This window comes from Uranotaenia lowii, chromosome 3 (genome assembly GCF_029784155.1).
Source record: "Uranotaenia lowii strain MFRU-FL chromosome 3, ASM2978415v1, whole genome shotgun sequence".
Classification (NCBI taxonomy): domain Eukaryota; kingdom Metazoa; phylum Arthropoda; class Insecta; order Diptera; family Culicidae; genus Uranotaenia; species Uranotaenia lowii.
The window spans coordinates 313,902,643-313,929,575 of NC_073693.1; the positions used below are offsets into that span (position 1 = coordinate 313,902,643).

At 39.4% G+C, this 26,933-nt stretch overlaps 1 protein-coding gene across 1 annotated transcript; it reads left to right on the forward strand.

Annotated features, from left to right (window-relative positions):
* The first annotated feature begins 5,893 nt into the window (after positions 1-5,893).
* On the forward strand, positions 5,894-7,204 carry LOC129753749 (uncharacterized). The gene has a single exon (XM_055749595.1). The coding sequence runs from the start codon at positions 5,894-5,896 to the stop codon at positions 7,202-7,204; it is 1,311 nt and encodes a 436-aa protein (XP_055605570.1).
* The last annotated feature ends 19,729 nt before the right edge of the window (positions 7,205-26,933 follow it).

Here is a 26,933-nt window from a genome sequence, read left to right on the forward strand (position 1 = left end):
CATGTAGAAGCCAATGATGCAAATATCTACACCCATTTGTGTTACATGGAACTCTTCTACTACATGTCTTGAAATGTTTGGTTAGACATTTACGGCAGATATTTTGCTCGTTCACTACAGACCAACGTTGATTTTTTGACATATCGAGAAAGGCTCTGCAGTTTTCGATGGTTGTACATTCTCCACCACAGGCTGGACATGAATTCTGATACGACCTTGAGGATGGCTGTTCCGAATGTAAATGAAGGAAAGCCTCCTCTTTCCTATGTTTGGCGGAAGGTTTATTCCATGATTGTGGTCTTGTTACCCTGCTGAAAGCATCCACCTTTTTGCTTAGCCACATGTTAAAGTCCATGAGAGACGACGCGCCAGTTTTCTGTAGATGAGTTGCCCATTTCATTTTCAAGTTTATAGGAAGGCTTTCGACTAACTCCTGTAGCAAGGTAGCGTTATACAGACGTTCATCCAATCGACAGGCTAGAATTGTGGCACAGAGATTTTGAACGGCAATACCAAAGTCAATTATACTCTCCAGCTTATCTGCCTTTGGTGGTGGCATCGACTTGACTCTCTTCATCATCGTGTCAACTATCGTTTCCGGATTTCCAAAGAGGGTGCTCAGACGATTCATAATAACCGGAACGTTGTCTGGATGAAGAAGAAGGCTTTTGACGGTACTAAGAGCTCTGTCTTGTAAACTTCTTTCTAAACGATCCAAAAGCTCATCATTCCGGAAGTCGCACATCCTCGCTGTGCGTTCATACGCCGCAATGAACCTAGGCCATTCCTCTGGATCTCCACCAAACTTAGGCAAGTCTTTTACTGTTTGTCTAGCAGCAAGATGCTCTGCACTCAGTCTCCTTTCGATAGAACAGACTTCATCAGCGATGATTTGCTGTTGAGGGAAAAGCGATAGGCGTCTTGGGGTCGATGCTGATACAGGGGGAAGGTTGGAATCGCTCTGGGTTGCGTAGGGATTTGAATAATTCACTAAGTCGGGCTGTGAGGTACCTATCACACTTCTTGGAGCTTGCTGCTGTGAAACTGCTACCCTCGGCTGCTGAGTGGTATACACTGGTGGATATTGTTGCACCGGAAATGAACTGGGCGGACATGCTGAAGGGTAAGATTGGTGGTGGTTTTGCGGAAGATTAACTGAGCCTTGAAATGCTCCACTTGGCAATGATGGCACGCGCATGGAAGTGGACGAGGGGTTTGAAAGCGGAAAAGCGAACTGAGGATCAGCCGAGCCGGAAGATTGCAAACCATAAAGGGGAGGAATAGAGGGAATCGTCGCTGAAGACTGTATGCTACAAGTTGGCATGATATTGGATGTAGCTGCAGCTAATGCCGCCCTTGGAGCCGAACTCTTTGAAGAATCTGATGCAACCTGAATCCTCACCGATTTCGCTACTCTTCCAGGATACTCGGGAAGTGTTGTTTCATTCCCGGGCATTGCTGTAGCATTCTCGATGTTATGGGTTTTATTCAGCCAATTTTCGACCCTTTGAACACTTTCACTTGTTTTTGAATCGGTGTCAAGACCTGCTGACAACTGCTCTTCCAACTGTAGGCGCTCATCTAATTGTTTTCTTTCTAGGGCTTGTCTGGCTTCCAGAGCTTTGAGTTTCTGTTCGCGAGTTTTTGTTGAATGCTGTGATCCCTTAGAGGAAGATATTCCGCTACCCTTAGAACCCTGAACTCTAGAAGCAACCAATGTTTCGTATCGCGTTGACATCATCGGTTGTTTTGGAATCGCCCCAACGCTTCGACGGCCAGAATTAATTAGTTCACCAGAATGGCTTACGATGGATTCATCTAGAAGTAGAAACTGCTCATGCATCCTTTGTGACTGCTCCTTCAACTGCCGAAGTCTCTCCATCTCAAGCTGCTGTTGTTTCTGCTGCTGCTCGAGTTGTTCTTGCTCCTTAGCCTGCTGCTCACGTTGTTGCTCACGCTGCCACTGTTCTTTCTGCTTCTTGACTCGGTCGATCTCTTCTCTCAGAGCAACTCTCTCCTTCTCCAGCGATTCTCTAACGCATTTGTTGCAGCTCCAATCAGCATTTTCAATGCCTTCATCCACATTGACACATTCATAATGGAACCAGGTGTCACAGGAATCGCATTGGACCATCCGGCTCGTATCGTTGCGGCTACATGTCCCACAACTTCTCCCCTCACCATGAGAAACAGTTTCATTGTTTTCACCAGTATTATTTGCACTCGCTACACTTTTATTCGACATTTCGAACTAAACGGATAATTTAATTTGTTCTCAAAACAAGAATTAAACGACGCGGATTCCGGTAATTTGAACGATTTATTTCTATCGTTAAATTATCCCTGTAATTATATTAATTCAGCATTTAGGGATTTAAATTGACAGTAAATTGCTTAATTTTACATTATAATGTATGTGTGTGGTGTATCATTTGTCTACTCACGTTTAATGCCTTTTTGCTAATATTGTGTTCAGTCCGAAATTCGAGTGTCGTACGGTACGGCTAGCACTGATTTTAACCTGTGGCAAACGCAATTGTTTACAACGGTTATCTACCTGTTCAGATTTTAAATTGTTGTCTTATTTAGGATTTACCTGTTCTCCGGTCGGGTTCGGCACTAACTTTGATCGGCACTGACTATGTTCAGCGGAATAATTAGGTTTACGCCACGACTACCTGTGATATTAGACCTACATAAGTTACATACAGTTCAAATCTTTCACACTTCAGTTTACCTGCTCTGCGACGTAGTTCCACCTCCCCGTGGTGCAGAGTGGAAACGTGTCTGCAAGTCCGGCGTATTGCAGATGTACGGCCAAGAGAACTACACCAAACCCACTAGAGGCCGTCGACGGGCCCCGCCAAACCCGCGCGGAAGAAGTGGTGCACCCGGGTACTTAGGTACCAGTACTTGGGTGTGAGTGTGATGGTCCAACACGCTGTCGGGGGGTCATGACCCTGATATGCGGATGCGACCGGAGGGAGAGCGATCGCCAACTTGTTTTGCGCTTCGGTGGGTATAGACCCGTCTCGCAAAATGAGTAGATGCGCAAAGTGGTGGCCAATGGTGGGCCGATCACTTAGGGGCGTGTTTACACGTCAGTGTCCGAGAGGCACATTCTGCCGGAGGTGTCAGGGTTCGACACGCGTTTCGGGAATTGATGCGCCCGAACCGCGAGTGTGACCTGATGAGGGCGTTCTATAGCCCGATCTGCGCTTCGGGTGGTCGAGCGCCCGACTTGAAGATCGGGTAGTTGCGCTGAGTGGTGACTTAAGTCAACACTATTTGTGAGTTCGGAGGAGTCTGAGTCCTACACGTGGCCTAGGGGGCTTACCCCCCCTACCCGCGTGTTTGAACAGAGAAAGTGCCGTCGACAACTCGCTTTGTGTTTCTGGATCTTGGACTGGATTCACAAAGTTAGTAGTTGCGCTATGTGGGGACCTCATTCACACGATGAGATGTCGGGTCCTAACTCGTCAGAGGAGGGGTCGCGCATCGAGTTGTGTTAGAATGAGGCTATGCTATCAGAGGGTTCGGAAACGAGTATTGCCTTGGAGCGCACTAGCGCGAAATGACCTCCCACTATTGAAGCAAAGTGTGTCAAACAGTTCGAGGTGGGAACAAAGGTCAGTGGCCCCAGGTGGACTTTATGGCGTAGGGGGTACAGTGTTCCTTAGCATTGTATCATGAGTCGTCCAATTGCACCCATGGACCCAGAGTAGCAAAATGGGGGGACGCGGTGGCTCGCCGTGCCTTGGAATGCAATCCGTAAAATGGATTTACCACCTGGGTTAACAACTAATAAAAAAAAAAAACACTTCAGTTTACCTTCACGAAACTAAACGCACTTAATGCTTCTTCAAGCTAACGATTCCGGTGTTAGTCGTTTGGAACGTAACTGTAACGGTAACTAAATGTTAGTATAATTTCTAATCGAAAATTCTGTAAATGTTTACTCTTCAACTGTTTTCGCTAAACTTAATCTTTTCCTTCTTTCTCAAATCTTCTTCTGACACTTCTCGCTTTGGCCCAGTGACTCAGACTATATGTCCACTAAACTTAATGAGTAATTTTATTACCGATAATGATGTGTTTTACCGTTTTGAGGTTTTTCGGCTACCAGTGACGGCGTACTTTGATGGGGTCCACTTGATGGTAGAGGTGCGTCCGTAGATGACGTGACAGATCCCTTGCCAAATCATCAACTTACGAGCAAATTTTTCTGCGAAAACAAACTTGAATCTACCCGCAACATTCCTTTTACGCTTCGCAAGGTAAAATTTGTTACCGGGTATTTGTCCAAATCCATTTTGACAACTTCCTTGCTGTGGTTTTGGCAACCAGGTTTTGTTTCAGCGTCCTGTTGGGGTGTTTGCTTGCATGATACGACCGCAAGCCTTCTCGCAAACAAATTCGTCGAGCTGTACTGTGGTTCGTCTGGAAATTTTTCGCCAAATCACGCAAGGAGATTCCAGGATTATTGTGAACTGGAATTTCGCGATCTTAATCCCTGACCACGTCAGTTTCTCAACGTGAGTGTGCAGAATTTTCTCTCACCTTTCACGTTCCATCGTCGATAACTTTTCACTGACTACCTACTTTATCTTGATAAAATTTTCACCACTAAGTAAACAAACCATCCGGATCAAAACACTGTCAATAGATTCGCGATGTGACAACTAGAGGCGCTGCAGTTAATGAAAAGATGCGACCAGATTCTATGTGAAACAAATTTTAATTTAATAAATCACAATCAAAGCACCCTTTCATTTTACGATTTTTCTTCCTGACGCGCAGCACGGCGACGCTATTTGTTCTAAATAATAAGCAAACAAACAAATTTGCGTCTCAAAGATTCCTCCTAATAAGTATCCATGGCTACATTTGGGCGCTTAACGCTTGACTCCATGATGACGTCGCGTTACGTCACAATCGTTCATAAACAACTGTATGGATAAGGAGTGCATCGAAAATAAGTTAAAATCACATTTTTTTTTTCATTGTATTGATTATATTGATGATTTAAACAAAGAAACAGTTCGGAAGTATTATAAAAAGCTTATTTTTACAGTTGATAAAGCTGATACAGCTGATTGATCACACTTCTTGGCCGCAGCATTCCAAATTTTCTTGAAAACCGCCATGGTCCTGTTGGCCTTACCATCCTTCTTGAAAACTCTCTTGACGATAGCCCAATATCGTTCTATGGGGCGAAGCTGGGGGCAGTTTGGTGGGTTAATATCTTTCCCAACGAAATCTACATCGTTATCCTCAAACCATATAAGAGTGCATTTAGCGTAGTGGGCTGACGTCAAATCCGGCCAGAACAATGGTGGAGTCGTATGTTGCAGTTGCAGTCGTAAGTGGCAGCAATCTTTTCTGCAAACACTGGTAGATATCGGCATTTATTGTTCCCGTTCCGGCGCAGTCACAACGAACAGCGGTCCATAACAATGAATTATAAACAAAATACGAAGAAATGCGAAAATTATGAAATAATTAAAAAATGTTAAGTGAATTAGTTTTAAGGGAAAAAGTATTCTGTAAATATTTCACACAAAACAATGAATTACCCCACCACTATTTACACAACACATAAAATGAACTACCAACACTGTACACTCACAACATAGAACTAAGAGTGAGACAAACATGACATGAAAGTGATAAGTGAACTGAAAGTTTAGTTGTATAAGTGACATGTATATTTATTTATGCTTCAATAAAATCACTTTTCAAACCGAAAATTTCGCTTCGCTTCTCGGCCTTTGTTCTGCTCCGCCATCGCTGGTCAAGTTGATGACCAAAGTTGTTCCTGCTATTCCGAATCCTTCGACGCCGTTTGGGACCCAATTCGTGGGACACTAAGAACGGAATCCTGCGTCCGTACATGAACCAGGAGGAAGCAGTTGCAGCTATACGAGAGACGTTTCTGATGCTGAATTCCGGAGGTTTTCCTCTCTGTAAATACGCATCCAATGTTCCAGAAGTAGTTGAGCAGTTTCCAGCAGAGCTTCGAGAACAGGCTTCCGTTTTGGAACTTGATCGTTCGTCTCCAATCAAAGCACTCGGCTTATTTTGGAAGCTTACCTCCGATGAGCTTCTGTTCAAAGTTCCTGAATGGCCAGACGTCCCTTCGACCAAGCGAAATATCCTGTCGCATATCTGCAGCTTGTTCGATCCGCTTGGGTTAGTTGGTCCGGTGATTGTTCGTGCGAAAATGCTGATCCAGCTCCTTTGGGAAATGCAGTTAGGCTGGGATGATCCGGTTCCCACAAGTATTTCCGACCAGTGGATGGAGATATCATCGCAGCTCCCGATTTTGTCGCAGCTTTCGATTCCTCGCTTCGTGTTGACGGAGAAGCTAGCCACTTTAGAGCTTCATGGGTTTGCTGATGCTTCGCTGCGTGCATACGGTGCCTGCATCTACCTTCGTTCGATATCCGCATCGGGTGCAGTCACTGTCCGCCTGATGACAGCAAAATCCAGGGTTGCCCCAACTGAGAAGCGTAGACCTACCCTCGCACGTCTGGAGTTGTGTGCTAGTCTTCGTTTGGCTAATCTACAGAATCAACTGCTGGAGAGCCTTCAACTCCAAAGTCCCCGGTTTCTGTGGTCAGATTCTACAATCACACTGCACTGGATTTCGCGCGATCCATCGAATTGGAATTCCTTCGTCGCCAATCGGGTTTCGCAGATTCAGCAGTTAACTGAGACCGCTACGTGGCTGCATGTGCCTACTGAAGACAATCCGGCTGACCACATTTCGCGTGGTTTGACTCCAGAATCCATCGTTGGCAATGAATTGTGGTGGAATGGTCCAAAATGGCTGTTTCGTCCTCCTCAACTTTGGCCTGAGTCTGCGTATTCCTGGAAAACCCAGCCGCCACCAGAAGTAGACACCGAGAAAAGGAAATCCGTTCCTATTTCTGCAGTTTGCACTCACCAAGAGTCCTGGACCCGAGAAACGTTGGGCTATTTTGATAGTTACTACCGCCTACTTCGAATCATCGCCCTTTGCAAGCGTTTCATGAATAACTGTAAGTTATTGGAACATGCACGCACCGTAGGATTTCTGGTACCTTCCGAGATTCGTTCGGCAGAGTTGTCACTTCTGCAATGCTTGCAGCTCGAAGAGTTGGATGAAGATCACAAACGTTTACGCAAGGCTCAACCGTTTCGCAGAAATCTCCGTTGCTGAAACTTCGCCCGTTCATGGACCAAAATGAACAGTTGATTCGTGTGGGAGGTCGCCTCAAAAATGCTCCAATTCCATTCAACCGAAAATATCCGTTTCTCATTCCGAAGAAGCATTTCATCACGGATCTTATCTTCCTCGACGCCCATGAAGAAACACTTCACGCAGGACCTTCGCATCTATTGGCCGCAGTTCGTCGTCGTTATTGGCCAATAGATGGTCCAAATAAAGCTCGTAATACAGTCCACCAATGCATCGTCTGTTTCCGCAACAAACCGAGATTCGCTCAGCAAGTTATGGCACATCTTCCTGCTGTACGTGTTACACCATCGCTTCCATTCACCAGTACCGGAGTCGATTTCATGGGTCCAGTGTATTTGAAACCTCCTCGCAAACAGGGCCCAATCAAATCCTATATTTGCGTCTTCGTTTGCATGGTTACCAAGGCCGCACATCTCGAACTGGTAATGAGCCTCACATCCGACGCTTTCATCGCAGCGCTGAAACGGTTCTGCTACCGGAGACGACGTCCATCAGATATTTACTGCGACAACGCCACGAATTTCGTCGGCGCCAAGAACCAGCTGGAAGAACTTACCGTGTTCTCTTCCTGTCGCAACGGCATCAGTCCGAGATTGCCAGAACAACAGCCCGAATGGGAATCGCTTTCCATTTCATCCCACCACGCTCACCCACCTTTAGAGGGTTGTGGGAAGCTTGCGTCAAATCCGTGAAACATCACCTATATCGCGTGACTCTTGATGTCCTTCACTGCCGTAATCTGGCAAACTGACGTATGCGCCAACATTACCGATTTGTGTTTTTTGCAGTTGAACGATAGAAGATACCAAACTCGACCTAATTACATAAAAATATGTTCAGAAATGATAAAAAATACCAACATAACATTATGAAAACAAAATGACGTATGCGCCATTTCTACTCAAAGTGACGTAAGTTTAATAAAAAACATGTTTGGAACGCTTTGATTACGTCTCAAAGTAACAGTGAGGGTGAGGACCATAATAAAAGACTGTCTTTGTCTAATTCTTAAATTCTATGAATTAAAATTACTAGAAAATTGCCAGTGGCAGCTTCAGGACTAATAGAAATGAGGGACAAAACCTTTATACCATTATACTTGTAAAATGATTATTAATTTCAAAAGGTGTCAATGGCTTTGCCTATTCATGAGGAGGTTGGGAAGGGCAGAAGGAGGTTGGTTTGGGTCTTAATTAAGTCCTTGTGTTTCATATGTTTTGCATCATGCATGCATGCATCATGAAAGACGCGTTTTAGTGCGGACTTTCTTCCCAATACTGTCGTTTGTCTTCTGGCATCAAAGGACAGAGTTTCTTAATAATATATTCCTATCTTGACTTTTTGATAGAGTTGATTGAAGACTGAGTGTTGACTTTTGTACTTCCTTCAACTGCGATTGAGTAAACATTTTAACTTTCCAGAATTCTCCTCCAAAACGTGTCTTGTAACTTAAATCGAAACATCTTTGCGTGAATCGGACCTGTTTCACGTCGTACAGTTTCGGGCGAGGTTTCAGTTTGCTCAGAACAGATTGTTTCACCTGAATGCTGGGTTGAAAGAAGTCATTCCACAGAACTCCGTTCTTTCACCCTCCAAGAAGTCTCATTAAGAGTAACGATTCGCGTGGAAAATATTACGTCCTTGAAACGTTCCATTCGCGGAAGTTGGATAACCTATTGAAAAATACGCTTCTTTAGTCCAGACACCTATTCTATTACCGGATTATCCTCAGGCTCACTCTCGGTCAGGCTATACCGTACTCAGCAATAAACTCCATTTCTTTTGGTTCGGATACAGCTCCACGAGCCGCGAATATTTGACTGATTGTGAAAGAAAATATCTGGAAATGGTTTGTCACATGCTACGATGGATGTACGTCATTTGGTCTTGGAAACAGTGAAAAATAATAGCTGTTTCTACAACAAAATGACGTTGGTAACATAACTTCCGTTAATAAACCTTTTTCCACAAATTATGTATTTGGCCATGTTTTGTCATCATTTAAACTCATAGTGTACAGATTTGATTACTGAAATTTACTCGGAGGCTCATTAAAAAAACGTTTTTGCAAAAAGCTTCGTACTGAAAATTTAACTCGCTGGCGCATACGTCAGATTGCCAGATTACGGCAGTTCAGACGCAAGAGGGAATGACCACTACGGTCGCACAAATCGCAGCGTGCTTCAACTCCCGGCCGGTTACTCCCCGTTCCAACGATCCCACAGACCTTGAGGCCCTAACTCCAGACCATTTCCTAATCGGTGGTCCAATCCTAGCTCTTCCCGAACCAAACCTAACCTCACTATCCTCCAATCACCTGTCCCGCTAGCAAGGGGCTGTTCACTAATTACGTAAGCACATAAGGGGGGTGGGGGGGTTTCACATTTGCTTACGATCTCTTACTAGGGGGGTAGGGGGGGTTTCCAAAAATCTTACGTAAGAAATGTAACATTAAAAATTCATCACAGGCATACGAAACCATATTACTCAGGTTTTTTTTACTCACTACCTATTTGTTGGTAAATTTTGATGTTATGTTATTTATCTTTTAATCTCTTTAAATTAATAAAAAAATGGCAGGTTCTATAAAATTTATAGATAACCAATTCAAACCAACATGCTTTAAAAAAACTAAATCACATTATTAAAAAAGATTGTCACTTTTCGCTTCCATCAAAACAATCTTTTTAATTGAGAAATTTAAAGAAACAAAAAGGAAAATGGCGCGTTGTGACACCACGAGTTGAATCCATCATATTTTGAAAATGACTTCATCCTTAAAAAATCTTTAAAAATCAATATAAGGCGCATTAAATAATGAATTTCTAGACAGTTTTTTCAGTGATAGACACTTCCTACTATACATTTTACTAGTGATTTACCAAAAACTTTATCGTTTACCGCTGAATGAGTCTGAGCTTTTAGGTTAGTAGACAACGTGATAGTCGTTAAACATTTTTGCCCTAATTCTAGTAGTGTAGATTTTTTTTTTTAATTTTCATGATTTGCAGGTAAAAACATAACAATTTTTTATGGTACCTTGTGCTAACCTGATCTCTCTTTTTCAAATCGGAACTTAGATTTTATATAGTTTTTTCGATTGTGGAAATTACTGAAAATTATTGTTACCTATTTTACAAGCTTTTTATGATAATAACGTGTCAATTTCTCAAATATTAAAAAACGTAAGATCTTACAAGGGGGGGAGGGGGGGGTTTTGAAAAATCTTACTTTGTCTTACCAGGGGGGGAGGGGGGGTTGAAAATTTCCAAAATCGTGCTTACGTAATTAGTGAACGGCCCCCAAGACCAACAGCGTGTTCTCCAAACGCTTTGGGATCGCTGGTACGTCGAACACTTGCCCACTCTACAGCGTCTCCAAAAATGGCCCGGTTAACACCCGAATCTAGCCGTCGGTGACATGGTTCTGGTCGAAGACAACAACTTGCCTCCTACGAAATGGCCCATCGCTCGAGTCCTGAAGACGATTGTTGGCGACGATGCGTGTGGCAGAGTTGCAGACGTGCTGTGTGATGGAAACCAGATCCGCCGTTGCTCAATCCGCAAAATGTGCCCGCTCCCACATTGCGAAGCCTCCGAATCCTCCACAGTCACGGAATCCGAGCGTCAGCCTTCCGCTCCGAGCTGCACTCCCCAACCATCTCCCACAATTGATCTTCAGGCTCCATCCACACTTCCGGCCGCTGCTCAACTTTTGGCTCCGAACAGCGAGATCTACCTACCTACCTAAGAGTCCGGCGCCGATTCACCGACGCATAGAGCTGAGATAAAAGATCTCCACTGCTGGCGATCCGGAGCCAGCGTCTTCACTTGCTGCCAGCCAAGGTTCTCGTCAACTGTGCGGATTTCAGCGGCTAGACTTCGCCGCTACGAGCTTTTGGGCCTGCCTCTTCTTCGATGCCCATCAGGATTCCAGTCAAGCGCCTCTCCGCAAATCTCGTTTTCATCTCTTCGCAGCGTGTGCCCAATCCATCTCCACTTACGTTCCCGAATCTCGATTTCTAGCGCCTTTTGATGACACCGGCGATGAAGTTCAACGTTTGAGATCCAGTTGCCAGGCCACCAAACGCGGATGATGTTCCAGAGGCAGCGATTCACAAAAACTTGCAGTTTTCGCGTCGTCACCGCATATGTGCACCAAGTTTCACACCCGTACAGCAATACGGATTTGACGTTTGAGTTGAAGATTCGGATCTTAGTTCGTAGAGAGATCTGGCGTGAGCGCCAGATGTTTCGGAGACTCGCAAATCGGGCTTTTCTGATCCGGGTTTCGACGTCCTTCTTGGTACCACCATCAGGCGTAATCTGGCTAACAAGATACTGGAAGCACTCCACTGGCTCAACCTGTTGTCCAGCTACCACGAAATTGGAACGATTTTCTGTGTTGATTTCTATCGACTAGGTCTTTCCGACATTGATTTTGAGACCTGCTGCCTTGGAGCTTTCGGTGAGGTCTTCGAGTTTGCTCTGCATGTCTTGTTGTGTTTGGGCGAGCAAAACAATATCGTCTGCCAGGTCAAGGTCGTTCCGTTGCTCAATTGCTGAAGGATTCCACGGCAATCCTCGATCAGGCCCATTGATTCAAAAATAAAATCCGAGTACCGACACGAAAGATCAAAACCGCAATCAAGCAATGCTCTGTCAACTTCATAAGGCAAATTTTGGACTTCTCTGATAGACTCTTTTATTATGTTTGAAAAACTTCTTTCGGTGGCCATCCCTGTTGTGAACATCCGGCCACCCGTTGAATCCACTCATTTTCAAATTATTAAGATTCACTGAAAACCCATTTTCTTGGCATTTTTGTTTGACAAAATTTGTTATTTAAGAAAGTCTTTAAAGATTTTTTTTAACTTTAATCAATTTAGTTAGTAAGAGATCTTTTATCCCCCGCATCATGCGATGCTATGAAAAATTTATCGTTTCTTTATTTGTAAGTTCAATTAAGATCTTCAAAGTTGATGAACCATAATCACATTTTAACCTTTTTTTTTCAATAATCTATCATGAAAAAACAAAAAGAACCAAACTTTTTGTGCCCTTACAAATATACTAACACATTTAAGCCATGAAATGAATCATTAATTCTTTTATTTCCATGAACAACTGATTCAACGTGCTAAGCTGAATAATTAAAATGTCACCATCAGGATTTCAACTTTCTATACATAGGATGTCGAAAACAGAATGATTTCAACCAATCCGACAAATCTGCCCACAGAATTATATTCTGAAGGTTTTTCAGATTAAATGAAATGTCATCATTATAAACCAGAAAAGCGTGTGCTGTTTGGCTTGTACTGTAAAGACTTTCTCGTATAATTATTAATTAGTTCGGGTAACGTTGATTAATTAGCTACCTAACATAAATTTATGGAGGCATTATAGTTTATTCATACTTTTATGAAAAAAATATACTTGTCCTTCCTGTTTAAAGCTTCATTAGCTTCTATTAACCTAATGATTGAAAAATCATACGTTTAGAATTTTTCGTAAAAAAACCTATTCTTAGGAAGACTCGAGCGAGGCTAAAAAAGCATCCATACGTAGCTGGCAACTGTCACCATCATTCCAGCTATTTTGATCGGTAAGACTTTGTTTGCCATAAGCGCACGTTCAATCGATTGGTAATATGATATTTTGAAAATTAGATTCCCCCGTGGGAGTGTTCGAGCTGCTTCCAAGTGAGTTCCCAAGTGGAAAAGGATTCCAAAGCAATGAAAAAGTTCCACCGGGAGATGAAGAGGAGATCAGGCACTAGTAGAGACCAGTAGACTTCTGGGGCTCATCATTTTGTATTTTGTCCGCATGTTTACGAAGCGCGTGGCTCTCCGAACGTGGCACCCGGCTGAATGGAATAAAATATGATGGCAGAATTATGATGGTTCATTCCGTTCGAATGCGCCAACACGAAGTCGATTTGTGCAAAATGACAACGCAAAAGATGATGACGACGACGAGGACTGTGTAAGGCCATCGTCAGGTTTGTTTGAACTGGTTGGTTCATGTTTTTTTACTGGCTCAAATTTGGCATGTCTTTTCGACAGGTCCAAAGTAATCGGATCAATTTCAGAATACTCATTTTCAATGACATGGAACGAGTTGAGCCCCGATGAAAAAAGAAACTAGAGTTATAAAGTCGCTTACAAGCTATGAGGATTGGTTTTCACGTGCCCTAAGAAGCTAAAGAATTTTTCTCGTGAAAGATGAGCGAAAATTGAAATGGAATTTTATTTCAAACAGCCATGAGAAAGCACACATTTATACGCCTGATCGTAAAAAAAACTGTTTCTAGCGACCCAGCAAGTCCTTTCAAAGATTGAACGAGGAGGGTTACTTGTGCCATACAAAAGTCATATTCATACACAGTGACTCGATAACAATAATCTATTTACGAGCATCTATCCCAATACGAAGAAATCTCCAGCAATGCAATGGGGGTAACTCTCAAGCAAACGGACATGAATATTAAGTGCCACTCGTGTCGAATTTCTCCAGGATGCGAACATTCTGCTGAGTATCGTGCTTTCTTGCTGCCGTAAAAGAATTAAACGGAATTTCTCGTTCAAAATGTGTACTAAAAATATTGGGTTTCAATTCATGATTAAATTGAAAAATTCTCTTACAGAACCCGTTTGTTTTTGGCTACACGCCCGAACATTTTATGTTGACAAAATCGAATGAATCGCATCGAATCAAATCAGTTTTTTTTACTTATTACTACAAAAAAACTTTTATTTTTATTATCAACGTAATCTTAAGTTAATTTCTAATCAGTTTTAGTCAATTTTTTTTATTTATTATGTTTCTCATGCATTTTTCTTGTTTTGTTTATAATTCTTGTTTTTTTTGTCATATTTGCTATTTTTGTGATTCTTTATCATTTTGAGCTATTTTTGTCATTTTTAGTCTTTGGTTTGTACGTGTTTTTGAATTTTATACAATTTTCATCTTTTTGTCATTTTTGAGTACTTAACCCTCATCGGCATTAGAGTGTAATTTTGACAATACATTGCAAGTTTGAAGGCTGGTAACTTTTTTCAGAAGCTTCAAAAAACAAAAATTTCTTCGGGGACCCTAAATCAGTTCAAAAGTATTTTAATATTGCATCTTTACTTTTTTTATGACCGAACCCTGGAAGCCTGGACAAAAAAAAACTCCCTTTTCCGGCTTAGAGTGTCAATTTGACACTCCAAAAGTAAAATCTATCTAAGTCGTTTTAATTATAATTTATTTCATATATATCTTATATCATTAGAAACATTGTAATGTCAGTAAAATATGTTCAAACATTTTTGTCTGCCACTTCGATTCTCTACCTCCCCGTGGTGCTAGCTGGGGTGCGAGCAACCTTAGCGGAGATTGGGTACCCAACCCCGGTGGATGCTTTAGTCACATGCAGACTGAGTTAGGGGGCTTCGTACGCGTCTGTTCTCCATGTCAGGGGCGGCGTGCGGAGTGCAACAACGTCCTGGTGGTGTTCGGGACCCAAAACAGCAACATCCCGGCGGTCCTCCTGCGAGATAGTGGGGTTAGCTGCGGGTCTTGCGAGCCCGTGACTACAAAAAACATAAGTAACGAACAACGAACAACAAATTTGGATGGAAATCGGCAAAGACCCTCGCGACGAAAAGGGAAACTTGGAAACTTGGAACATGGAACTCTAAATTTTGTGGGCAGTACCCACGTGCTCTCCAACGAATCGAAGAGCCGCAAATTCGACATCGTAGCGCTGCAGGAGGTATGCTGGAAGAGCTCCACGGTACGAACGTACCCAGGTGATCGTGCCATCTACCAGAGCTGCGCCAACACACGAGCTTGGAACAGCTTTTGTAGTGATGGGAAAGATGCAAAAGCGCGTGATCGGCTGGTGGTTGATCAACTCACGAATGTGCCGGTTGAGAATCAAGGGCCGGTTCTTCAACATCAGCATCATCAACGTGCACAGCCCTTATTTCGGAAGTACAGGTGACGACAAAGACGAATTTTACGCGCTGGATCGTGAATACGACTGTTGCCCAAAACATGATATCAAGATCGTCATCGGGAATTTTAATGCTCAGGTCGGCCAGGAGGAGGAATTCAAACCGACAATTGGAAGGTTCAGGGCGCACCAGCTGACCAACGAAAACGGCCTCAGACTTATTGATTTCGCCGCCTCCAAACAAATGGCCGAACGTAGTACCCTTTTCCAGCACCGCCTCCCACACAAGTACACCAGGAGATCACCGTACCAAACGCAATCACCTGGAGGAGGAGGAGCTCGAGGAGCTGGAGCAGCTCCATCGTTCCCAAGAAACACGAAAGTTCTATCAGAAACTCAACGCATCCCGCAAAGGCTTCGTGCCGCAAGCCGAAATGTGCCGGGATAAGGACGGGGGTATCCTGACGGACAATCGTGAGGTGATCAAAAGGTGGAAGCAGCATTTCGACGAACACCTGAACGTCGCACATGCAGGAGATCAAGACGGTGGGGGAAGGTACATCGTCGGCGTAGCCAACGACGTAGAGGAGCCACTCCCAACGATGAGTGAAGTTAAGGAAGCCATTCGCCAGCTGAATAGAAACAAGTCGGCTGGGAAGGATGGCATCGCAGCTGAACTCATCAAAATGGGCCCGAACAAGTTGGCCGATTGCCTACACCGGTTGATAATCCGGATCTGGGACATAGAACAGCTACCGGAAGAGTGGAAGGAGGGGGTAATATGCCCCATCTACAAGAAGGGCGACAAATTGGACTGTGAGAACTACCGATCGATCACTGTCCTCAATGCCGCCTACAAAGTGTTGTCCCGAATCCTACTCCGCCGCCTAACGCCACGAGCAAACACATTCGTGGGAAGTCATCAGGCCAGCTTCATGGAGGGACGGTCTACGACGGACCAGATATTCATTAGACCGGTTGTTCCACCGCCAGGTTGTTCCCGGATTTTCATTGCTTTTACTTGCTTTGGGCCAATCAAAAGTATATTCATTGGAAAGCAAATTTAATCTACATTCTGAGGTGCACGCTGTGAAATTTCACAAAAATATGAAAATTATAAACGTAAAATCATTCCTGAATTTCTAGAACCACAAGCAGCACGTCCAGAAAAACGTGTTTGTTTGCTCTCCAAGTAGGTACGGTGTGGGTGGTGATTTGGGCAGAGAGCCAAGCCGAGAGCCGAAATAATGAGGCATGTCGTGACCAGTGATGGCAACCTTCCAGATTTTTTCTGATTCTTCCAGACTTTTTGGACTTTTGCCAGACATTTTTTCAGGATTCCAGACTTCCAGACTTTTGACATTTCTTCCAGACAATTTCAGACTTTTGGCTTAGGACATAAATTGTTCTACGAAACTATGAAAATTCGAAATGGCCAAATGGCCATGGAAATATGGCAGAAAATGATTAAAATTTATGAATTATGAATGCAGTGATTGAAAGCTATGTACAGTATCTCCAATTTTCAGTTTCAATTTTCGAAAAGCTGTCAAATGAAAGAAAAATGCTTTTGACAGTAAATTCATCTCAGTGAAGTTCATTCGTTCATTCATTCATTTTGTTGCATTAAAAATCTTAAGACAACAAAATGTTAGAATTAGAATAAATTTTGTAGTCATATTTTTTCAAAAACTCTACCATCGCTCAAACAGTTTTTACTAGCAATCGAATGAAAAGTAGGTTTTTCAGACCACTTTTTTGCACTTTTTGTGACCCTTTCATTGAAAAAATTTAAAAAAAAATTTCCTGGCTTCATGATGTAGACATTAACTTCCGCTCTCATATGCATAAGACAAATATTTTTTTTGAACGAGTAATGTATGAACTACAGCAGTTTTCCTGAGGCATGATTTTTTTTCTTCCATACTGAATAAAGAGAAAACTAGTAGCTTTAGCTATATACAATGTTCCAAACATATTTTACTGACATTACAAGGTTTCTATTGATATAAGTTTTACATGAAATTAATTATAATTCAAACGAATTAGATAGATTTTACTTTTGGAGTGTCAAATTGACACTCTATGTCTGAAAAGGGAGTTTTTTTGTACAGGCTTCCAGGGATCGTCAATAAAAAAAAGTAAAGATACAATATTCAAGAACCTTTGAAATCATTTGGGGTCCCCGAAGAAATTTTTGTTTTTTGAAGCTTCTATAAAAAAGTTACAAGCCTTCAAACTTGCAGATATGTAGTGTCAAAATGACACTCTAATGCGGATGTATGTTGTATGTATGTTGGTAATCCACCATGGGTGCACGGATTCACCGCAGTTTCTGCCAAAGTATGGGTTCACATACATCCTTAGATTATTAGGTTCGACAAATCTCCAATGCAGTGCGCCGCCATACCCGGACCCCATGGCTTCGTATGAACTGTTATGTGGTGAATGTATTGCGGGTGTTGATGTAGGTAGAACGAATCAATCAGGTGGGCTTGTTTACTTACAGGTATTCCGGCATCCTATATACCTGGCCAGCTGGCAACTGATTGAACATTCCAATTATATAGTCAGTTATATAATGAAACACATCTTACCTGTCGGCCCGCTTATGGGATTCGAACCCAAAAGTTTTTCTTGCCGATACCGGGAATCGAACCCAGTACGCCTGGCGTACCAATACCAGACTCGCGCCAGCCTATCCACTAGACCACATCGGCGCTTTCAAAATGACACTCTAATGCGGATGTGGGTTAAAATAAAAACATCAGAGTTTCATCAACTACTTTGAAAATATTGATAGAAAAATTTCATACAAACATTCTTAAATGTTTTTGACTTCTGACTCTGTTGAATCATTTTATGTTTTAGAACAAAGTAGGAAGTTTCTTATCAGTTTTCAACATTTTTGGTTTTAAATTTTTGAAAGCCCGGCACCGCTTATAACGTTTTTGATAAACTTGGCCTGTTTATAGATAAAACCTTTTTGCATCTTGTGACCAAATTCCCAGTTTTTCAATGGAATTACAGTGATTATTGTGAAGCAATCTTAATTATTTGTAGCTGAATTATTTTTTCAGTCATTTTGCACTTGAACAGTCGTTGAATGTTGTGAAGCGTTAGTTCGATAGCTGAACTGAAATTTGTTTCATGAAAAAATAACATCTGAGAGAGAGATGGCAGCTTGCCGATGCTTTTTTAAACGCCACTCTAGCTTTAATTCAAAAAGTTACATCGGCAAGTTTAAGCAATAATCAAATCTTACATAAACCTTGTAGTAAGGTTTATTGAGCCTAGCATTTGAAAACGATTGAACAAAATATGAGTATTTGTACGCACACATATTTGGAAAAAAAAATCAGTTTGCTGTGTCAATTTTATTACAGTGCCAAAGAATGATGAAAAATTTACCGGAAATACCGTCCCAATAGCCGGTATTTCCGGTATTGGAAAATGGACGGTTTTACCGGTTTCGGTATGGACATCGCTGTTTGGAGTATGTTGGAGGCCGAAGTCTGCTCTAAGAAACATGAAGGTGTGGAGGTCCTGAAGCGACATCTCGTTGCAGCCTGAGATAAAATACCACAAGAACACATGCGAACCTCATACGATGCGTTCCTCGACCGTCTGCGGCGGGTGGTTTAAACTCAAGGGCGAAAAAGTTGAACTTAAACAACAAACTAAACGGTACTTAAAGAAATCCATTCTCGAAAATAGATATTTAAAAATCACTTTCCGATACCCAGTTTCTCGGGACCAGGGATTGAAATGCTCTTGCTCAAGCGGCTGAGCATCAAAGCTCTTGAAGCTCGAGAGCGAAGAAAGCTGGAGCCAATTCTAGCCCACCAATAAATGCTCAAATTAAGCTCATACCTCTTCTGGCTCTAGGAGACAAGGTTTTGCATTTTGCTTTGAGTTTGTTAGCTCAAGGAGCCGAAATTTCTTGAGCTTGCTGGCTCAGCAAAATTGTAACACTTGAGCCAAATGATGTGTATTGACTTTGCTATTGTGGTGCTGTGTGAGCCAACGGCTTTATATGCACCAGAAACTGTGGAAGGGCTTGTTGGGATTAATAAAATCAATGTTAGAGATTTCTTGTAACTGGTAAAAGTTACCAGCACTAGTAACTATGAAATAGTGAGATTTACATTTTTTCAGGGAAAAACGCCAAATGAAAGGGCTTATTGTGAGGAATATTAAAATCAATGTTGGAGAGTTCTAGTAACTAGTAAAAGTTACCAGCACTAGTAACTATGAAATAGTAAAATTTACAATTTTTCGGGAAAAACGCCAAATGAAAGGGCTTATTGTGAGGAATATTAAAAACAATGTTAGATAGTTCTAGTAACTAGTAAAAGTTACCAGCACTAGTAACTATGAAATAGTAAAATTTACATTTTTTCGGGAAAAACGCTAAATGAAAGGGCTTTTTGCGAAGGATATTAAAATTAATGTGAGAGAGTTCTAGTTACTACTTAAAGTTACCAGCACTAGTAACTATGAAATAGTAAAATTTACATTTTTTCGGGAAAAACGCTAAATGAAAGGGCTTTTTGCGAGGATTATTAAAATCAATGTTAGAGAGTTCTAGTTACTAGTTAAAGTTACCAGCACTAGTAACTATGAAATAGTAAAATTTACATTTTTTCGGGAAAAACGCCAAATGAAAGGGCTTTGCGAGGATTATTAAAATCAATGTTAGAGAGTTCTAGTAACTAGTAAAAGTTACCAGCACTAGTAACTATGTAATAGTGAGATTTACAAATTTTTTGGAAAAACGCCAAATGAAAGGGCTTTTTGCGTGGATTATTAAAATCAATGTTAAAGATTTCTTGTAACTGGTAAAAGTTACCAGCACTAGTAACTATGAAATAGTAAAATTTACATTTTTTCGGGAAAAAACGCCAAATGAAAGGGCTTTTTGCGTGGATTATTAAAATCAATGTTAGAGAGTTCTAGTTACTACTAAAAGTTACCAGCACTAGTAACTATGAAATAGTAAAATTTACAATTTTTCGGGAAAAACGCCAAATGAAAGGGCTTTTTGCGAGGATTATTAAAAACAATGTTAAGAGGTTTTGTAACTAGTAAAAGTTACCAGCACTAGTAACTATGAAATAGTAAAATTTACATTTTTTCGGGAAAAACGCCAAATGAAAGGGCTTTTTGCGAGGATTATTAAAATTAATGTGAGAGAGTTCTAGTTACTACTTAAAGTTACCAGCACTAGTAACTATGAAATAGTAAAATTTACATTTTTTCGGGAAAAACGCTAAATGAAAGGGCTTTTTGCGAGGATTATTAAAATCAATGTTAGAGAGTTCTAGTTACTAGTTAAAGTTACCAGCACTAGTAACTATGAAATAGTAAAATTTACATTTTTTCGGGAAAAACGCCAAATGAAAGGGCTTTGCGAGGATTATTAAAATCAATGTTAGAGAGTTCTAGTAACTAGTAAAAGTTACCAGCACTAGTAACTATGAAATAGTGAGATTTACAAATTTTTTGGAAAAAACGCCAAATGAAAGGGCTTTTTGCGTGGATTATTAAAATCAATGTTAAAGATTTCTTGTAACTGGTAAAAGTTACCAGCACTAGTAACTATGAAATAGTAAAATTTAAATTTTTTCGGGAAAAACGCCAAATGAAAGGGCTTTTTGCGAGGATTATTAAAATCAATGTTAGAGAGTTCTAGTTACTAGTAAAAGTTACCAGCACTAGTAACTATGAAATAGTAAAATTTACAATTTTTCGGGAAAAACGCCAAATGAAAGGGCTTTTTGCGAGGATTATTAAAATCAATGTTAGAGAGTTCTAGTTACTAGTTAAAGTTACCAGCACTAGTAACTATGAAATAGTAAAATTTACAATTTTTCGGGAAAAACGCCAAATGAAAGGGCTTTTTGCGAGGATTATTAAAAACAATGTTAGAGAGTTCTAGTAACTAGTAAAAGTTACCAGCACTAGTAACTATGAAATAGTAAAATTTACAATTTTTCGGGAAAAACGCCAAATGAAAGGGCTTTGCGAGGATTATTAAAATCAATGTTAGAGAGTTCTAGTAACTAGTAAAAGTTACCAGCACTAGTAACTATGAAAAAGTGAGATTTACAATTTTTTTGGAAAAACGCCAAATGAAAGGGCTTTTTGCGTGGATTATTAAAATCAATGTTAGAGAGTTCTAGTTACTAGTAAAAGTTACCAGCACTAGTAACTATGAAATAGTAAAATTTACATTTTTTCGGGAAAAACGCCAAATGAAAGGGCTTTTTGCGAGGATTATTAAAATAAATGTTAGAGAGTTCTAGTTACTAGTTAAAGTTACCAGCACTAGTAACTATGAAATAGTAAAATTTACATTTTTTCGGAAAAAAAACGCCAAATGAAAGGGCTTTTTGCGAGGATTATTAAAATCAATGTAAGAGAGTTCTAGTTACTAGTTAAAGTTACCAGCACTAGTAACTATGAAATAGTAAAATTTACAATTTTTCGGGAAAAACGCCAAATGAAAGGGCTTTTTGCGAGGATTATTAAAATCAATGTGAGAGAGTTCTAGTTACTAGTTAAAGTTACCAGCACTAGTAACTATGAAATAGTAAAATTTACATTTTTTCGGGAAAAACGCTAAATGAAAGGGCTTTTTGCGAGGATTATTAAAATCAATGTTAGAGAGTTCTAGTTACTAGTTAAAGTTACCAGCACTAGTAACTATGAAATAGTAAAATTTACATTTTTTCGGAAAAAACGCCAAATGAAAGGGCTTTTTGCGAGGATTATTAAAATCAATGTTAGAGAGTTTTAGTAACTAGTAAAAGTTACCAGCACTAGTAACTATGAAATAGTGAGATTTACAAATTTTCGGGAAAAACGCCAAATGAAAGGGCTTTTTGCGTGGATTATTAAAATCAATGTTAAAGAGTTCTAGTTACTAGAAAAAGTTACTAGTTCAAGTAACTATGAAATAGTAAAATTTCGAAATTTTCGGGAAAGCGCCAAATGAAAGGGCTTGTTGCGAGGATTAATAAAATCAATGTTAGAAATTACTAGTTACTGGTAAAAGTTACCAGCACTAGAAACTATGAAATAGTAAAATTTTGAAATTATCGGAAAAAATTTCGAAATTAGAGGGCTTGTTGCGAGGATTATTAAAATCAAAGTTTATGTGTTAAAAATGTGTAAGTTTTCTTACTTCATAGTTACTAGTGCTGGTAACTTTAACTAGTTACTAAAACTCTCTAACATTGATTTTTATAATCCTCACAAAAAGCCCTTTCATTTGGCGTTTTTCCCGAAAACTTGTTAATTTTACTATTTCATAGTTACTAGTGCTGGTAACTTTTACTAGTTACTAGAACTCTCTAACATTGTTTTTAATAATCCTCGCAAAAAGCCCTTTCATTTGGCGTTTTTCCCGAAAAATTGTAAATTTTACTATTTCATAGTTACTAGTGCTGGTAACTTTAACTAGTAACTAGAACTCTCTAACATTGATTTTAATAATCCACGCAAAAAGCACTTTCATTTGGCGTTTTTTCCGAAAAATTGTAAATTTTACTATTTCATAGTTACTAGTGCTGGTAACTTTTACTAGTTACTAGAACTCTCCAACTTTGATTTTAATATTCCTCACAATAAGCCCTTTCATTTGGCGTTTTTCCCTGAAAATATGTAAATCTCACTATCTCATAGTTACTAGTGCTGGTAACTTTTACTAGTTACTAGAACTCTCTTACATTGATTTTAATATTCCTCACAATAAGCCCTTTCATTTGGCGTTTTTCCCGAAAAATTGTAAATTTTACTATTTCATAGTTACTAGTGCTGGTAACTTTTACTAGTTACTAGAACTCTCCAACATTGATTTTAATAATCCTCACAATAAGCCCTTTCATTTGGCGTTTTTCCCGAAAAATTGTAAATTTTACTATTTCATAGTTACTAGTGCTGGTAACTTTAACTAGTAACTAGAACTCTCTAACATTGATTTTAATAATCCACGCAAAAAGCACTTTCATTTGGCGTTTTTTCCGAAAAATTGTAAATTTTACTATTTCATAGTTACTAGTGCTGGTAACTTTTACTAGTTACTAGAACTCTCCAACTTTGATTTTAATATTCCTCACAATAAGCCCTTTCGTTTGGCGTTTTTCCCGAAAAATTGTAAATTTTACTATTTCATAGTTACTAGTGCTGGTAACTTTTACTAGTTACTAGAACTCTCTTACATTGATTTTAATAATCCTCGCAAAAAGCCCTTTCATTTAGCGTTTTTTTCCGAAAAAATGTAAATTTTACTATTTCATAGTTACTAGTGCTGGTAACTTTAACTAGTAACTAGAACTCTCTAACATTGATTTTAATAATCCTCGCAAAAAGCCCTTTCATTTGGCGTTTTTCCCGAAAAATTGTAAATTTTACTATTTCATAGTTACTAGTGCTGGTAACTTTTAATAGTTACTAGAACTCTCCAACATTGATTTTAATAATCCTCACAATAAGCCCTTTCATTTGGCGTTTTTCCCGAAAAATTGTAAATTTTACTATTTCATAGTTACTAGTGCTGGTAACTTTTACTAGTTACTAGAACTCTCTAACATTGATTTTAATAATCCTCGCAAAACGCCCTTTCATTTGGCGTTTTTCCCGAAAAATTGTAAATTTTACTATTTCATAGTTACTAGTGCTGGTAACTTTAAGTAGTAACTAGAACTCTCTTACATTGATTTTAATATTCCTCACAATAAGCCCTTTCATTTGGCGTTTTTCCCGAAAAATTGTAAATTTTACTATTTCATAGTTACTAGTGCTGGTAACTTTTTCTAGTTACTAGAACTCTCTAACATTGATTTTAATATTCCTCACAAAAAGCTCTTTCATTTGGCGTTTTTCCCGAAAATTTGTGAATTTTACTATTTCATAGTTACTAGTTACAAAAAAGCAGGCGTTGGCTGGAACAGCAGCAGTGAAAACAAGCTCAACGAATTTGAATCGGTTGAGCCAACAAGCTCAAGCTCCTCTGGAGGCATGAGCTAACGGGCTCACGAGGCAAAAAAAGAGCTAAGGTTTCTTCCAAATAAGAGCTTAGCAATGCGAAGCTCCGGAGACAAAAACGATAGGAGCTTCGTCGATTGCTTTGTAAGCGGAGCTATGGAAATCAAGAGCTATGAAGCTCGCTCAAAAGAGCTTAATTTTCAATCCCTGCTCGGGACTAAAGGGTGGCATTATGCTACCCAATTCTAATTATAGCCTTATCGGGAACTCAATTCAATTCAATTAACAGTGCCATTTTGCTTATCCTGTTTAGCTGAAATGTTAACGAACCAGTGCGATTTGGTTCTGGGTGTCATCATCACCAAGCCCATTCAAAACATTTTCTCAATTATTTGGAATAAAGAGACATTATCGAAAACATCGAAGACACTTCAGCTAGACCCGCAGACGGTGTTCTCGCGCACATCTTCGGAATAAATTGATTAAAAACGCATAAAATTTGCCGGTCATCGTAAACAAGAGCACCGAGTTCGTTGTTGTTTGTGCGCCATTATCGCAAATTTAAACTGTTATTGAGTGTGAGCTTATAACCATCAGCTGCCGATACTGGAGCATTTTTCGGAATTGCCAGATGGTCCACCACGCCAAACAGTTCCTGAGTCAATGTAAAAGTAAATAAAGCAAGAAAACAACCAAAAATCGGCCATTGATAAAGGCAGGCAGCCAGGATCGTGACAAAGCTCATTGGGACACAATCGGATTTTTTGGAGTTGCGGAGGTGATTCCGAGAGCGACGAGAAAAATGAAACAACGAAAATTGCTCAATTAACAGTCTCGTTGTTGAAGATTGAGCGCGTCATGTTCGCAGGATGATGATTTCTTTTCACCGATGTGACTGCAGATGACGCCAGATGGAGAGTGAATGGAACAATGGATTTGAAACGATGACAACTACTGTTACTTGAGGATGAACTTGTGGCTTTAATTGGTTTTTTTTAAACATTACTTAAATATGTTTTTCTTTGATGTTCTTTTTTTTCAAAATTCAGTTTATTGCACTTAGCTGTCTTCGTTTAAATAAAAATGTCTTCGTTTAAATAAAAATGTTCAATTCTTGGATCCAAACATCCCATTAATAATTGTGAAGAGTGATCAATGTTGAAATTCTGAGATATTTATCACTTCATTGAATTTGCAGTATTAAACGATTTTACAATAAATTTTCTCAAAATTGGATGGTAGAATTGACCACATTGACGACCAAAATTAAAAATTTGTCAATGAAATTGAGTTGTATGAAACTCAAAACCATTTGACCCCAAAAGGTATACGAAAATCTGAGCAGTTTTTGAAAAGTGTTGCAGTTGATTAAGATAAAAATTCATGTTGAATATCAACAAACAAAATCAAAAAAACGATTGTTTTCAGTTTGATGAAAACTGCAAACCTTCCTTATGAATTACTTTCTTAAAATTTAAAAAAAGTTTTTATGATGATTATGTTCACGACACAAATTTTTAACTTTCTCACTGGTCGGTGAAATCAGACCAATCTGACATTTAGGCGATTTTTTTTCTCTTTTCCAGCCTTGTCTTTTTAAGGCACTACATAAGTTCACAAATTGGAACTTATTTTTAATTATATATTTCGATATGCAATTTTACAAACCTTTAGATTAAGTTCACTGGTATTGAGAAAAAATAGTAGAATTTTTTACATTTTGAAAATTTAACCATGCAAAAATGTTTTAAAGATCTTTGGGCGTTGTTTTTTTTTTTACAACACTGTTTCTATGTTAGCCGAATGTGATCGAAATGTTGCTATTTCTGCATCACAGCATGCGAAACTACAACACGTTTTGTAAAAACTCTTGAAGGACACAGATCTTGAAAATGTTTTTGCATGGCAATATTTTCAAAATTAGCTAAACGTGGTAAAATTTTTACCACTTTTTCCCAATACCAGTGAACTTGCTCTTAGTATTAAAACTCAAATCTTGACAATTAAAAAACCTTATCTTGGCTTTAGAATAGATTTCTTTTTGAAGTGATACTTAACAAGCACAGACCATTTAAACTTCAAAATTCATTCATCAAATACTAGTTCCACACACCAATAAGCCATATGTCAGTTGTTTATTACTAACAAGTCAACAGAATAAAAAAAACATCTTAAATATAGTATCTATTACTTTAGTCAGTTTGATTCTTAGTAAATTGTTTAAGGCAAAATAATTTTTATGCTGATATGAAATATTCTTCAAAAACCAATTTTTATTATGTGTTTTTTGTGCTTCTAAATACCAAATTCTTCATTCAAAAGGGTATTGAAAACTACAAAGGCCACAGAATTCAAATTTTTCCTAGGAGTAAATAATTTAAAAGCAAATCTTGATTAATTTGGGTGCCCCTTATCCAAATATGCAATGAGTTTTTAATATATCAGCTTTTGTTTTGAAATAAATTTAGAAGTTTAATTGAAAATTAAATGATTTGTGCGCTTTTTGACAACAGTGTAAAACAATAATAAAATTTAAAAAATATTTTTTTAAGTCTCTGATCAACTTTTGCTAAGATCGCAAGTAATTTCAACTTTTGCGAGCAAGTTATAGAATTTTTTTGATAACTTTTCACCATTCTGTAAATTTGAGAATTTGAAAGAATTCTTAAGAAGTTAATGTAAGATTCAAATCGTTTTGCAGTCTTATACAAATCTGTTAAATAAAATGAGAACTTTTATTGAACTTTCTTTAGTA